Source organism: Cervus canadensis, chromosome 6 (assembly GCF_019320065.1).
Source record: "Cervus canadensis isolate Bull #8, Minnesota chromosome 6, ASM1932006v1, whole genome shotgun sequence".
NCBI classification, from domain to species: Eukaryota; Metazoa; Chordata; class Mammalia; order Artiodactyla; family Cervidae; genus Cervus; species Cervus canadensis.
Window position 1 is genome coordinate 74,384,010 of NC_057391.1, and position 16,902 is coordinate 74,400,911.

General features: G+C 43.1%; 1 protein-coding gene across 1 annotated transcript; it reads left to right on the top strand.

Moving 5' to 3' along the window:
• The first annotated feature begins 7,754 nt into the window (after nucleotides 1-7,754).
• Nucleotides 7,755-16,560, top strand: RDH12 (retinol dehydrogenase 12). Its single transcript, XM_043472363.1, has 7 exons — nucleotides 7,755-8,006; nucleotides 9,430-9,548; nucleotides 10,022-10,177; nucleotides 10,819-10,923; nucleotides 11,648-11,857; nucleotides 14,354-14,543; nucleotides 15,708-16,560. The coding sequence occupies exons 1-7, from the start codon at nucleotides 7,939-7,941 to the stop codon at nucleotides 15,808-15,810; spliced, it is 951 nt and encodes a 316-aa protein (XP_043328298.1). The 5' UTR covers nucleotides 7,755-7,938; the 3' UTR covers nucleotides 15,811-16,560.
• The last annotated feature ends 342 nt before the right edge of the window (nucleotides 16,561-16,902 follow it).

Below are 16,902 nucleotides of genomic sequence, written 5' to 3' on the forward strand. Positions count from 1 at the left end.
GAGAGGGAGGTGGGAGGGGGGATCGGGATGGGGAATACATGTAAATCCATGGCTGATTCATATCAATGTATGACAAAACCCACTGGAAAAAAAATAATAATAATAAAAAAAAATAAAAACAAAAACAAAAACAAAACTGAAATGTTGTGAAGTAATTAGCCTCCAACTAATTAAAAAAAAAAAAAACCATAATAACCATAAAAAAAAATAAAAAATTAAAAAAATAAAAAAGCATAAATATGGCAATGTTTTCCAACTTTTTATTCTGAAATGTTGTATCTCTTGATTCTCCATGACAAAAGGTGTGTGTGTTTTCAACATTTTAATGTGAACAAATGTGAACATTCATAAAAGCTTAAAGAATTTTACAGTGAACATCCACATGTCCATCACCTAGATTGTACATTAACAATTTATTATGCTTGGTTTTTCACAAAAATAAAACAAGTATAATAAAATGTCTCCCCTCTTTCCATTATCTATCTTATTATATTAATGTACTTCAAAGTAAATTGCAGACGTAAACATATTTCCCGTTTAAAAACTCCAGATGGGTACCTCCCTGGTGGTATGAAGTGAAAGTGAAAGTGAAGTTGCTCAGTCGTATCCGACTCTTTGCAACCCCATGGACTGTAGCCCACCAGGCTCCTCCATCCATGGGCTTCTCCAGTACGCTTGCCTGGAGAATCCCATGGGATAGTGGATGGGAATCTGCCTGCCAATTCAGGGGACACAGGTTCAATCCCTGATCTGGGAAGATCCCACATGCCATGGAGCAATTAAGCCCGTGTGCCATAATTACTGAGCGCATGTGCTCTCGAGCCCATGTTCCACAAGAGAAGCCACCAGAGTAAGAAGCCTGTGAAGAGTAGCCCCCAGCTGCTGCAACTAGAGAAAGCCTGCATGCAGCAACAAAGCTCCAGTGCCACCAAAAAATTAAATAAAATTAAAAAAACTTCAGATGTATATCGTTAACTAGAACTTAATATTTGTCTACAGTTTTTTTTCTTTTGATGCAAAACTTACATATAGTGAAATGCACAATGTGTATTCACTGAGTTTAAACAAATACATAGATCTATGTAATCCAAACCCTCTCAAGATATAGAACATTCCCATCATCCTGGAAAGTTTCCTCATGAGGAGTGCACAGATCCTAGCCCTAGTAGACTAATAGAGTCATCAGAGGTATTCAGAATTAAGCTTTAATAGAATAGAATATGTGCATGCTCAGTCGTGTACCACTCTTTGTGACACTGTGGACTCTAGCCCACCAAGCTCTTCTATCCATGGGATTTTCCAGGCAAGAATATTGGAGTGGGTTGCCTTTTCCTATTTCAGAGGATCTTCCCAATCCAGGGATGGAACCCGAGTCTTTTGCATCCCCTGCATTGTCTGTCAGGCAGATTCTTTACCACTAGCACCAACTGGGATGCCCGCAGAATTCGGCTGGGAGAAGGTGAAACGGTTAGGAGATAGCTATCACCTGTAGCTCCTGGAAGGGTACTAATAACTGACCATGGATTAACAGGTTAATCTGGCTAAACTCCAGCTGAGTGAAAGGCCTAGGATACAAAGCAAAACATTACTGTGCTCTAATCCTTTTTATTAACACACATACTGAAGTTGCATTATTCTGTTGTCCTGAAGGCTCTGCCTCTTGGAGAGCAGTGACTCTCAAATGGGATAGTTTTGCCCCTCGGTAGATAGCAAAGACTAGAGATGCTGTGGTTGTCACAGGGGCAAGTGGTGCTACTGGCTTCTATGTGTAGAGGCCAGGGATGCTGCTAAGTACTAAGTACTTCCTCCAAAGTACAGGACAATCCCTCACAGGAATCTTCTGGCTCCAAAGTCAATAGTACCTGCTGTCGGTGAGGGTCACTAACCCTTACGGGAAAAATCAATATGTATTACATACTAGCAGTAGACTTTTTTTTTTAAGAAGGATAATGAGTTTTTCACCTTTTAAAATCAAGAAAAAGGAACAATCAGTGTTTGCTTTAGCAGCACACATAGTAAAAAAAAAAAAAAGAAAACTGGAAAAAAGGAACAATCATTATTATTGGATAAAACTAACCATTTTAGTAGTTTGGGGGTAGGGACATTGGAAGAGGCAGCAAGTTCCTCATGGCAGAAATAGAAATATCTATGCCGTGCTTTTGGAGGGGTGGCGGCAGTTTGTGGTAGGAAGTTTGGGTTTGAGACACTCTACTTCTCTGCCAAGCTTCCAGAATCTGTGATTTTAAGACCAGATGAAGAGAGAGCAAGATGGAGAAGTGTGTAGTTCTTCCTCCTGCTCTAATTTGTATGAAGTTGAAAGGTTACTCCCTTTCAAGAGTAACCAGGGCAGGGTAACCAGGTGGACAGTGCAGCATGACTTCATATGAATTGCGACCAAAAGTCAAACCATAAAGCAGCCTTCCAGCTTTCTATAATGTGATCTGTCCATAGCACACTCTTCAAGGATGGTGTTACCTTCTGATCTGTGGTTAAGCAAGTGTCAGGATGAGGTGTTGCAAATGATGAGTGCTTCCTCATAGCTGAATTTTAGGTCTATTCCCCTGATGTTTTCATCACTTTCTATCACATGTAAGATTAAAGTCCTTAAAAAGGAAGTATCAGATTTTGGTGTTGATTCCAGTGATGAAGTAGGTCAAGGTGTTGGTTTCAATACACCTATGGGCACTTTATTTTTTTTTACAAAGGAGGCAAGAATATACAATGGAGAGAAGACAGCCTCTTCAATAAGTGGTGCTGGGAAAATTGAACAGCTACATGTAAAAGCATGAAACTAGAACACTTTCTAACACCATACACAAAAATAAACTCAGAATAGATTAAAGATTTAAATATAAAGCCAGAAATTATAAAATTCTTAGAGGAAAATACAGGTAGTACACTTTTTGACATACATCACAGTAAGATCCTCTTTGACCCACCTCCTAGAGTAATGGAAATAAAAACAAAAGTAAACAGATAGGACTTAATTAAGCTTAAAAGCTTTTGCACAGCAAAGGAAATAATAAAAGGCAACAATATTAAAAGACAACCCTCAGAATGGGAGAAAATAATTGCAAATAAGACAGCTGACAAAGGATTAATCTCCAAAATATATAAGTAGCACATACAGCTCAATACCTGATAAACAAACAGCCCAATAAAATAAATAGGCAGAAGACCTAAACAGACATTTCTCTTAAGAAGACATATGGATGGCCAACAAACACATGAAAAGGAGCTCAACATCACTCATTATTAGAGAAATGCAAATCAAAACTATGATGAAATATCACTTCACACCAGTTAGAATGGCCATCACTAAAAAATCTACAAATAATAAATGCTGGAGAGGATGTGAAGAAAAGCAAACCCTCTTGCACTGTTGAAGGGAATGTAAATTGCTACAACCACTGTGGAGAACAGTGGGAGATTCCTTAAAAAACTAGAACTAGAACTACCATGTGACCCAATAATCCCACTACTGGGCAAATACCATGAGAAAGCCGTAATTGAAAGAGATGCATGTACCTGTGTTTGTTGCAGCACTTTTTAAGATAGCTAGGACATGGAAGCAACATAGATGTCCATCAACAGATGAATGGATACAGAAATTGTGGTACATATATACACTGGAATATTATTCAGCTTTAAAAAAAAGAGCACATTTGAGTCAGTCCTAATGAGGTGGATAAACCTAGAGCCTATTGTGGAGAGTGAAGTCAGAAAGAGAAAAACAAATATTGCATATTAATGCCTGTGTATGGAATCTAGAAACATGGTACTGATGAATCTATTTGCAGGGCAGCAATGGAGACACAGACATAGAGAACAGACTGTGGGAGGGAGGGAGAGGATGGGACAAACTGGAGGAGTAGCATGGAAACATTATGTTACCGTATGTAAAATAGATAGCTGGTGGGAATTTTCTGTTGTGACACAGGGAACTCGATCCAGTGCTCTGTAACAATCTAGATGGGTGGGATGGGGTGGGAGATAGGAAGGAGGTTCAAGAGGAAAGGGGCATGTGTATACCTGAGGCTGATTCATATTGACATATGGCAGAGACCAGCACAATACTGTAAAACAACTATCCTCCTATAAAAAAAATTTTAAATGTTGGTTTTGCTTATACAGAAACACATGTTTAAGAATATCTCCATACAGTTTTGAGAAATAGCCTTGCTTTGTGATATTGCAATGGTTACTTTAACAAAAATAAATAAGCAACTTGTTTCAAAGTGACCTGGGTCTTTTTGCTCAAAACTTTAATTTTTAATAAGCCATGGCTTATAAGTTCACAGGGTGCAAAAAGAGTATATTCAGTGAAAAGCCTCCTATTCCTGTCCCCTGTCCTCCTAGAAGCAACCATTGTTAACTACTTCTTATCTTTTCTGAGATGGTCTATGTATATCAAATAAATATGCCCATATATTCTTTTTTAAACAAATGGCAACATATTATAAACACTGTTCTATTCCTTGACTTTGTACCCAATGTTCTCAAAGATTATTCCATGTCCCTATGTTAAAAAAATTGTTCTTTGTTACAGCTGTATAGTGTCCATTGTATGGCTATACTATCAAAGGACATTTAGAAGGGTTTTCAAACTTTCGCTATTATACAGTGCTGCAATGACAATCTTACAAAAACAAGAACGTGGGATGTCTAGGTCAATAGGTAAGAGCTTTGATTAATTAGATGTTTCTACACTTCTCTCTGTAACAATCAACTCTTTCAGTAGCATTTCATCATTATTTATTCATACCCTCAACCAGTGGATCATATTATAATCTTTTTGATCTTTGCCAAACTGATAAGTGAAAAGTGGCTCCCAGTGCAATTTTAATTTGCTTTCTCTTATTATGAGTGAGATTAAAGAACCACCTGTATTTATTTTTCTGTAAACTGTTATTTTAATTGAGTTTTTATTTTTTTCTTAGTGATTTTTAAGAGTTTTTTATATGTGAAATGAATTAAATACTTATCTGCAATGCATGTATTTCCTATCTTATTATTAGGTTATATAACTTTAAAATCATTTAAAAATGTGTTCAATGGTTTTTCTTAATACTTTAATGGTTTTGTTTTTCACATTTTTATCTTTGATCTATTTGAAATTTTTGTGTAAAGAATAAGATAACGATCAAGATTACTTTTTCACAACTGTTTACCTAGGTATTATGCTTTATTAAATACTCCATCTGCCCCACTCCACCCCCAATTTGAAGTGGTGTTTTATCATATCTATATTTCCATATGTATTGGGGTCTGTTTCTTGGCTTTCCATTCGGTTCTATTGATTTGTCTGACCATTTACCTGCCTGTACCACACTATTTTTAGGGCTTCCCTAGTGGCTCAGATGGTAAAGTGCCTGCCTGCAATGTGGGAGACCTGGGTTCGATCCCTGGGCCAGGAAGATCCCCTGGAGAAGGATATGGCAACCCACTCCAGTACTCTTGGCTGGAAAATTCCATGGACAGAGGAGCCTGGTAGGCTATAGTCCATGGGGTCACAAAGAGTCGGATATGACTGAGCGACTTCACTTTCACCAAACCATTTAAGTTGGTATAGTTTTAACATAGTTTAACATTTGGTAAAGCTAATCAATCATCTGGTGATGGTCTTTGAATTGCAATATTTAACATGTTTTCAGCAAATTATTTGTGTCTTTCCATAATTCTAGATGTCTTATCTTCCTTCTAACGTTTTAATCTGTGCTGCTCCAGGGCACAATATGCTGTACTTGAGGGCTCTCTGCCTCCCAGACAAACTTAAGATAAATTGCATATCATCTCCACAGGGGCAGGGCATTTTAATTTGATTCAGTAGTGATGGGGAGCCAACAAGACTTTAGAACAGAGGTACTCAGATTTGAGGTTCCTAGATGTACTTTCCCTCTCATGATATGGCATTGTGTCTGCCTCACTAGTTGACCCTAGCTCTGATTACATGGGGGTAAGGAGGACTCAAATAAAACACCAATAGATCTTGTTTTCACATAAAATCTATGGTGTTGTAGACCCAGTATCAGCAGGTACTGAAGAAAAGGACTCTGTCCAATCAACAGAACCCTGTGGGCCCAGCAGACATCCATCTCAAGGAGACAGACATTGAGAAGCACCAATAGAAAGTTCCCCTCAGGACCTTCAGAGACTTTGCACTATTTGCAACTGTCACTGCTGCAGTGAACTGAAGCTACTGTAGGAGAAGGGGGAAGATATGGGAGAGGCAACCTGAGAGTCAAGAGGGATTCGCCTTCAGAGTGATCTGACTGCTTCTTGTTCTGTTCATCGGTTCTTGGGATTTGCAAGGGGCAGGAATGGAACTGAGAAATGCTCAGTGAGTGTATGTTCAGTAAATGGGTGAATCATTGAGTGAGGGAGTGAGCAACTGCCTGCTACAAAAGTCTTTTTTCATCACTCATGTCTTTTAGGAGCCTCCTCTATCTGCAGGAGGGAGCGGATCTGGGGCATAACTCTTGGAGTCCTGTCCAAGAGAGGAATGCTGAGTGAGCAGAGGCTGTGAACCCTTCGCGTTCTCCTCCCATCCCCTCACACAGCTCCAGAGGGCTCTGAGAGTTTCTGCTAGGTTTGTTTCCTATGTTTCCCCTCATCTTTAATAGCGTTCCACTGAAACATCCCCTGCATTCACTACCTCTTGCTTTTCTACACTAACCCCCTGAATAAAGCAGGTGAAATAGCAAAGGAGACAGAAATCAATACAGCAATGGCAACAGCCAACTTCCACACACAACTAAATGTGTTATTTTTGTCTCAAATTTTCTATTTAATTAAATACTTTAAAAGATAGGTGTATATTTTATCATGCCCATTACGCAAGTGAGGCAACTGAATTAACAGAGAGGTTTAGTAACTTACCCAAGGTCACTGCTCTGGTAAATAGATCAGCTGAGATTTGAACCAGAAAGTTCACTCTAAAGACCATGCACTGACACACTATACCTTTTCTTTGGCACGTGTACGTGTGGGTTAACTTCACTGAAATAGAACATAAACACAGTCAAGGGCTTCCCTGGTGGGCCAGTGGCTAAGAATCTGCCTTGCAATGTAGGGGACACCGGTTTGATCCCTGGTCCAGGAGGATCCCATACACTGTGGAGCAACAAAGCCCGTGGGCCGCACCTGCTGAGCTACCGAAGCCCCACGTGCTCTAGAGCCTGTGCTCTGCAACAAGAGAAGCCACAGCAATGAGAAGCCCAGGCACCACAATGACATAGTCACTGTGACATAGCATAGTCACAAATAAATAAAAAAATTAAAAAACCCACCAAGTGCACAGATAAGTACATGACTCAGTGAATTTTCACAAAGTGAGCACACCTGTGTAAGAGCAGCCACCTCAAAGAACAGAACACTACCAGCACCCCCCACAAGAAGGTCCTAACATGCTCCACCCCAGTCTCTACTCCTTCCCCATCAAGGGAAACCACTCTTCTGAATTCTCTCATCGTTTCCTGGGGGGTTCTTTCTTGTCTATTTTAATCACTCTGTTTTTCAAGTATCATGGGGTCTGTTGCTAAAGTTAAACATATTCTATTTTGCAGGTGTGGAGCTGGGGGTGGTTGAGAGAACACACTCCCTAGATAAGAGAGATGATTGAGGGCGGGAAAGTTAGGGGGCTGTTCTCCAGCTGCCCTTGTTCTCTTTGCCAATGTGAGCTCTGCTCTTTTCTCTGTCCTCCTCCCCCAGGACTACATCTCCCAGCAGGCTGCGCTCTGACAGCTCTCGGATTTAAATAGGATTCTGGGCTGCGCTCAGAGCCAGGCTGTTGCTGAGCACCCAGGAGCGAGAAGAGCTGGAGGAGAGAGAAGCAGCAAGAAGCAGCCAAGAGTTGGAGCCAGACCAGGAGGAGCCTGAGCCAGAGTTGGAGTATAAGTTGCTCTTGCTGAAGCAGCAGCAACTAAAGAAGTTGAAAAGATGCTGGTTGTCTTGGGACTGCTCACCTCCTTCCTTTCTTTCCTGTATGTGACAGCTCCATCCATCAGGTTTGTCTTAATTCAGTAATTCATTGAATAGTTTACAAAGCCCTGAGTTGGGAGCCATGGAGCTTGTAAGTAGATGAGTTCTCAGCTGCTGAAGGGATGGAGGCCAAGGGAGAGAAAGTCAAGGCAGAAAAAGCATGAAGGAAGGAGGTGGTTCTGAGTACCATGGTGGAAAATAAGAAGGAAGCACCTGGGGAGAGGAGAGGCTGGTTTGAATTCTGAAGCTAGTGAAAGGCTGAATGGATGACTCTGTTAAGTAGCTTGAAAGCCATCTTATGGGGGAGCCCTTGCTCTTTCATTCTGCTCCCTTGGGTTCCTCTGAAGACCTCCCTTTCTTCAGTATCCCCAGTCAAGGTGGGCTTGCTGCATTACCATGGGTGGTCCTTACCAAGGGACTCGTTGTTAAGTACCAGGCATCTTGGGAAGGAAACAAACTCTCCCCACTTTGAAACTACTGACAAGTAATGTTTGGGGATGGCTATTTTGCTGTAAGATTTCTGGAGATGTCAGAGAAATGTGGGTTCTGAGTAAAGAATTTTTAAATTGCTGATGGTCAAGAAGGTTAAAGGGACCTATCAAGGACAAAGTATTACTCTAGGTCCTGGCAGAGAAACCTGGGTTCAGATTCCAGTTTTGCCACTGTTAGCAAGTGAACTTCTTCAAGCCTCAGCTTTCTCCATTGTAATATGGGGATAATAACTGAATGACTGAATTAAATTCCCTTGGAAATTGCCTAGCCTAGTGCTTGGCAGCTGGATGATGTTCAGATCATGTCAGGTCTGTTCCTTCCTGTCCTATTTTGGGGAACTTGTCAGGTCAACTCTATGTAAAAGAATGCTCTTTGCATAGAGGTCTGAGCAAGGGAGGTTTTTCTCTCTGTGCACTGACGGCTAGAATGAAATCTCTAATAAGATGGCAGAATATTCTGGCTCTCTTAAAACTGGCAAGGCAACCCAAGAGCCATGTTTACATATGGGACCCCTGGAGGTGCTGTTCATCAGTTACTCACCACTGATGCTTATTGAAGACCGAGGACTCAGGACCACTGATTCTACACATGCCCACCCCTCTCATGTTTGTGGCGCAGGTTAGAGGAGGAATCTGACCTCCGAGAACCTTTAGAGTTAAGTGCGAGATATTTTTGTTATCTAACAAGGAGGGTCTCCATTGGCTCTGGCTCAAGAGAATTGATTTTATTTGCTCTGATGATCATTTGTAGCTTCCGGGCACATGACCTCCCCACATGAGCTGATAAGCAGGAGACTGCCTTGCTCACTGGGACAATGCCCTCCCCTGAAGATTAGCTGCTTTAGGTCTCCTGACAACAATGCAAAGAAATTCCTCTTTGAGGGAGGGTGGGTTTTATGAATCTCCTTCTGGGGTTGGAAAAGATGGTGCATAAATGTTTTGTTTCCTTTGCCTATAGGAAGTTCTTTGCTGGCGGGGTTTGTAGAACAAATGTGCAGCTTTCTGGGAAGGTGGTGGTGATCACTGGCGCCAACACAGGCATTGGCAAGGAGACGGCCAGAGAGCTTTCTCGTAGAGGCAAGTCTTTCCCTTTCGTTTCCACAGGGCAGGGCCTCCTGCCTTTCTTGCTAGGAGCTCTGCTCACGTTCCCTTATCTTTCCTCCTGGGCTTGGAGGTTGTGGCCAGAAACTCAAGGATCCTGGGGTTCAAGTCCAGCTGGGACACCAACTTACTCTATGGCCTGAAACCTTCCTTCCTGCCTGCCCCTTCCTTATTATATAAAGTAAGGAAAACAGTGATGCCTACATATAATATTGGTCAAGTCAGTTATTTGAAAACGGGATCCTTAACCATGGTAAATATAAAACCAGTGTTGTAAAAATCAGGGTTCCCAGCCTGGGCTGAAGCTGATAGCAAGGAGAATCCAGAAGTGGCAACTCACTGTTTTAAGAATAGTGAGGGGGAATGCTCTGCCCACCAGCCCCAAACTCACTTACTAGACTCTTCTTCAGCCCAGATTCTGAACATGTAGTCCTCTGTTTTGGCCCCAGGAGCCCGAGTATACATTGCCTGTCGAGATGTACTGAAGGGGGAGTCTGCTGCCAGTGAAATCCGAGCTGATACAAAGAACTCCCAGGTGCTGGTACGGAAACTGGACCTATCTGATACCAAGTCCATCCGAGCCTTTGCTGAGGGCTTCCTGGCAGGTGAGGCCCTGGTATATCACTAGAAAGGCAGGAAGCTGGGTGTGGGTGTGGCTGCTCAACCCTGGACCCTCTCTGACTATAAAATCAGAAACATCATGGATCCCACTGGACAGGTTCTGCCGCATGAACTAGCAGGGCAGGGAACTGGCTCAGGGACAGTGGGTGGACAGGTTGGGCAGGATCCTTATCATTCTTTTGTGGATGTTGGAGGTGTCAGCTCCTTGTCTGGGCTTGCACCTTGACATCAAGGTGTGGCCCTGATGCCACGCTCTTCTTTGATGCTGAGAATCAGCCTTCTGGGGCCACAGGCACTAGAGGAAGTTCTGTTGCTGCTAATATTCTTCTGTATCTTGGAAAATGACCATCTCCCATCAAGGACAATGAAATCTGTGAAGGACAGTGACCATGTCTGTCTTATTTACCACTGTGCGCCCCGTGCCTAGCCCAGCCCCGAGTCAGTACTGAATACCCGTTTGCTGAATGAATGGATGAATGGTGTCCAGGAAGAAACAGCAACCAAAATTAGAAACCCAGTGACAGCGGTTACTGAATATCACTGAGATAGGCCCAAAGGCAAGGAACAAACACTCAGAAGTGGGACAGGCGGCTAACCACGTGGTCTCCTTGGCTGTGCTCCTTAGAGGAAAAGCAGCTTCATATTCTGATCAACAATGCAGGAGTGATGCTGTGCCCGTATTCCAAGACAGCTGATGGTTTTGAAACCCACTTGGGAGTCAACCACCTGGGTGAGTATCTTTGAGTGACTGAAGAGCAAGGCATACTGGTTTTTCCTTCATTATCTCTCTCCTAACCAGCGCAAAAAAGTGAGCTCCTCTTACCTACACCATTAAGAAACCCCCCAAATTAGGAGATACCAGGAAGAAGAATGTCATTCTTAAAGGGAACCATGGTAATGAAGACTTGCCAGGCAGGGCCAGATGTCGGGGTGCAGGGATCTTTGGCTGCGGGGGGTCAGTTACTGTAACAAGTAAACCAAGGGTTGGTCCATGGAGGAGGCAGAACTTTGAGACTTGAGGTATGAGAGAGGTCATGGTTCAGAGTTCAAGGCGATGGCTTTTGTGAGGGTATCAAGGAGCATGTTCTCTGACCATAAGTGTGTGTTATTTTCCCTGAATATTTCATCCATGTCCATGCCCACGGCTATGTGATCATAGCTACAGGGGAGATGTCGAAAGCTCGCAGTTTCCCCTGACTGGGGCAAGGGCAAAGGTACAAATAACTACAGATTACATCTGTGTTGCCTTATCTACAGTCCAGCTCTGGCCCTTGCCTTGAGGACTCAACTAACTCAGACTGACTGACCACTAGCGCTAAGTTGCTCATGGTATCAGCGTGTTCACACCCAGAAGATAGTGAGCTGGTGCTAAAGTCCTATCACACACCAGCTCTCACACCCAAGCCCAGGCTGCCAGTCCACTCTTACTTCTCCCCCACTGGCTCTCCTCACAGGTCACTTCCTTCTCACCCGCTTGCTCCTGGAGCGGCTGAAGGAGTCTGCTCCTGCACGGGTGGTGACCCTCTCGTCAGTGGTCCATCACGCCGGCAAGATTCGCTTCCATGATCTCCAGGGTGAGAAGTACTACAACCGGGGTTTCGCTTATTGCCACAGCAAGCTGGCCAATGTGCTCTTCACTCGCGAGTTGGCCAAGAGGCTCAAAGGTGAGTCTAGAGAAAGAGCCAGAGTTAAGACAGCAAAAGCATGGGCTCGGGTCAGTTTCGAGGTTGGCAGAAACTTCTGAAGTCAGAATGTCAAGCATGCTCATTTTAGAAGCAGCTCTGTGCATTAAGGAGAATGAGGTTATAAACAGAGTGAAAAATGAATGAGGTTGTAAAACAGAGTCTTCGCCCTTGGGAAGGACTGTTAAAATTGAACAGGGGTCAGGAAAACCTATAAACCTTATTATGTGTTTTGTCACATCTTATTGCGTTGGCCAAAAAGTTCTTTTGGGTTTTTCCATAACGTCTTATAGAAAAACCTGAAAGGACTTTTTGGTCAACCCAGTATTTCATATTTATCATCTCATCTGATTTTTAAAATAATTTTATTTATTTTTGACTGTGCTGGGTCTTCATTGCTGTGAGGGCTTTTCTCTAGTTGCAGAGAGTAGGGGCTACTCTCTAGTTGCAGTGTGCAGGCTTCTCATTGCGGTGGCTTCTTTTGTTGCAAAGCGTGGGTTCTAGTGCATGCAGGCTTCAGTAGCTGGGGCACATGGGCTCCGTAGTTGCGGCATCTGGGTTCTAGAGCACAGGATCAATAGTTGTGGTGCACAAGTCTAGTTGCTTCACAGCATAAAGGATCCTGCTGGATCAGGGATCGAACCTGTGTTTCCTGCATTGGCAGGCAGATTCTTTACCACTGAGCCATCAGGGAAGCCCTCATCTGATTTTTTTATGACAACCTCTTGCAACAGGCAGAATGGGTATTGTTTTTACTGTTTTATGCGTTCACACTGAGATTCAGAGAAGTGGCCGGCCCAAGATTATGCGGCAAATAAAGAATAAGGACTGGAACGTGGGGACTGAGATTTAAATCAGGTTGCTTCCTTCACTGGGCCTTCTGCTGAGGTTTACGTGGTGAGCTGAGCTACAGAGCGGCCACTCGCTGCCTGGAGTCAGGGTTTCAGATATTTGGGTCTGAGTTCTTACTCTACCACATGTAGAGCCACGTGTATATGCAGACATGTCCCTTTAATCTCCCTTGACTTCATCCCCTCAGCTGTAAGGGGAGGTGAGGCCACTCTTAATCCTATGATTCCGTGCTCCCCTAGAGTTTTTGTTGAGCTGTTGACTTTGATATCTTTGAATCTGGAGGACCATTTGCTCTAGTGAATAAGCCAGAGTTTGGGGGAAGGTATTTACTATCAGAATGCAGAAAGCAGAAGAATAGGGTAACTCTGTTCAATGTCATGTGGGGCCTGGGCAGGAGGGGAGCTTGGGGGAGAATGGATACATGTATATGTATGGCTGAGTTCCTTTGCTGTCCATCTGAAACTATCACAACACTGTTAATCACCTATACTCCAATATAAAATAAAAAGTTAAAAAGTACTAATAATGACAACAAAAATTGAGAGTTTGTGTGTGCCGTGTACTAGTGATGTCTTTACTCATTTAATACAATATTCCTATGAGGAAATGCTATTATGTTTCCCCTCCCTACAAAGGAAGAAATGAGCACAGATATCTTAAGAAACTTGCCCAAGCAGGGCATATTGTTCCTAAATGAGACAGGATTCAAATCCAGGCAGCTTGGAAGTCCGTGCTCTTTGCTCTACATCGGGGTTCAGACCTTAGCTCTGCAGCCTGCTAGATGGGGCCTTGGGCAACTTCCTTAACTTGTCTGATGAGAACTCAGTTTCCTTAGTTATAAATGGCCTTCTTAGTATTGCTTACCTCATGAACCTCTTTGAGAGTCAAATGAGATAGCATGTAAAACATGTAGCACAACCCTTGTATGTAATAAATACTGAAGACAGTAGAGGTAGCAGGCGTGTCTTAGGGGCCTATCAGTAGCCCTCATCATATCCATCAACACCCCTCAACCTATATACTTCATCAAATGTGCTTGCCTGGCAAATGCAGTTTACAACAAGATCCTAGCTTCCTACCTTCTAACAGAATTGTTACCCCTGAGACCCTCCAATAGAAATTCCAAAGATACCATTTAAGCCAAAGATTAAGATGACGCTGAAACAGGGACTTCCCTGCCGGTCCAGGGACTTCATCTTCCAGTGCAGGCGGTATGTATCTGATTGCTGGTTGGGAGCTCAGGTTTCATAGGCCACGTGGCCCGAACACCAAAACATAAACAGAGTCAATATTGTAACAAATTAAACAAAAGACTTTAAAAAATGGTCCACATAAAAGAATCTTAAAAAAGAAAAGATGACACTGAAATAGAAGGACCGTCAACCAAGCATTCCATCCGGTGCATAGAATGCTGAGAAAGTTATAGATCTTTCTGGATAACCTCAGTGAATTAATTGTGAGATTCTACCTGGCGGCACCGCCACCACCACCTGGCTAGAAGTGGTGTCTTTATAACACAGGGGTTCCCAAGGCCCTTCTTGTCACTTGTGCGTGTTGGTGCAGGAGGTGATCTGTTTCCTGGCCTGGGAGTGTGTCTCTGGTCTAACTGTGCCCTCTTTGCCCTAGGCACGGGGGTCACCACCTACGCGGTGCACCCAGGCATCGTCCGCTCCGAGCTGGTCCGACACTCCTTCCTGCTGTGCCTGCTTTGGCGGCTCTTCTCCCCCTTCCTCAAGACGACGTGGGAGGGGGCCCAGACCAGCCTGCACTGTGCGCTGGCTGAGGGCCTGGAGCCTCTGAGCGGCAAGTACTTCAGGTGTGTGGCAGCTGTGTGCCTGATGGGGGAATCCAGATTCCGGTTGGGCCAGTAAACCAAGTGCTTTTTCTTTTTAAAGGAAGCTTAGATTTGATACATAGGCTTGCCTGGTGGCTCAGTGGTAAAGAACCTGCCTGCCAATGCAGGAAATGTAGTTTCAATCCCCAGGCCAGGAAGATTCCCTGGAGAAGGAAATGGCAACCCACTCCAGTATTCTGGCCTGGAAAATCCCATGGAGCCTGGCAGGCTACAGTCCATGGGGGTCTCAACAGAGTCAGCCATGACTTAGCGACTGAACAGCTTTGAAACATTGCAAGAACTGGTTTCAACAACAACAATAAGAGTTGGTTTCATGGCTCTGTTTGAAACCTGTGTGCCACATTTGCAGATAAACCTTTGCAGAGCCTTTTTCTTTTCCTTGAAGCTTTTGGCTGACTTCCTTCATGAATTTTTAAATAGCACATAGCACAAAGCTCCAGGGCAAAGCCACTGCTTCCCGGTGTGAACTCTGTCTCCCAAAGATGCCAAGATTGGCATTAACTGATGGAATGTAAGAATAGACATTTTGTTGTCTACTAGATGAGCTAGCCTGGGGTCTAATCACCACCAGATTTCAAAGGACTGGTGAGCAGAAGTGACATTCTGTGGTATCTGCAGCCACTGCAAAGTGACATGAACACGTTACTATGCTATGCATTTGTTTTTAAAACATTTTATACTGTATATAAGATAGATAACCAACAGGGACCTATTATATAGCACAGGGAAAGCTACTCAGTATTCTGTGATAACGTTTATGAGAGAAGAACCTAAAAAAGAATGAAGATATTACATGTCTAACTGAATCACTTTGCTGCATACCTGTACGTAACACAACACTGTAAATCAACTGTAAGTCAACTGTAATCAACTGTAAATCAACTGTAATCACAACACAACACTGTAAATCAACTCGACACCAAGAAAATTAAAAATTTTTAAATAAAAAACCCAATATACAATACAAAACCCAAAATATTTTAAAATTGCATTTTAGTACAGTTAGTTTCTTTTTTATCTAATATATTTTATACATTTAGAAATCTGTTCCAAGAGGAGGACGTAAACTTTTCCGGACTGCCCATTTTCACTCCTGGATATTCACTCTCTTTCTCTGCCCTCCAGTGACTGCAAGAAGACCTGGGTGTCGCCCAGGGCCCGGAATAACAAAACGGCTGAGCGCCTGTGGAATGTCAGTTGTGAGCTTCTGGGAATCCAGTGGGAGTAGATCTGGTGGAAGAGGCACGGTCGTATCAGACCAAGTCCACACCATGAGAGACGGGGACCAAGGAGAAAGCCTACCCTGCAGTCTTGTCCTGGCAGGCTGCTCTAGTGAACCCTGGCCTGCTCCGATACTCCTGACCCTTCTAGAAATCTTTGCACATCCAACCCTCTCATGAGGCTGGCTCATGGCATAAGACGGTCACACCTACAGAGCTCTCTTTTCCAAGACTTACAGAGTCGACCACCCTCTTGAGCCAGGAGAATGGGGTGGTTGCCAGGCTGGGCATGAGGATGGCAGAAGAACTTGGGAAACTGGGTCAGTTTCCTCATCAAGAACAGAAATGCCAGTTAGCACACTCAGCTGAGGTGATGAACATCAGTGTTACATCTTTCTATGATCTTTAGGCTCAAAGACCCTTGACTGATCTCTTTCCTCTTTGTAATGCTAGTCTGGAGTCTGGACCAACTCAGGAGGATCTTGGCTCAACCTTGGCTGACTTTATTTCCTTCCTCTGAGCATCCTGGAGCCACAGTGTGAAGGCTCCTGTGTAAAGGCATGGGAGCCTGTTTTCTGTTTCCAATAGTTTTTTTTTTTTTTAATTAAAAACAATTTTTTCAGCTCCACTGAGATATAATTGACATATAACATTGTATAAGTTTGGACCTTCCCATTTTCAATCATGTAGATGGTTTCTTTTTCTAAAGAGTTGCCTTTGCCTCAATTTTAGAGAAAATAAAGACTGCGTATTCATCTTATTGCCTTATTTATTCTCTCAGGGTAGCAAGGGAGAAATGAAACCAAGTTCAATGGGTAGTATTTCACTTTCTCACCCACTGACCCATAATCTTGTTATAATACATCCTCTAGGTACAGAATAAGATGGTTCAGTTGGATGTTTTCTCAAATTTCTTCCAGCTCTCACATTTGACTATCTAAGAAGTGGTAGGAGTGAATTAAATTATACAGATGCTGAGCTTCACTATAGATCAAGGTCAGAGGCAGTAGAGGACTTCATTTAATTTGATACATAAAGACAGAAAAATCAAGATCTGATAAACCTGCTAATTAAAACCATAGCTCTCTTCTCTTCTGGCC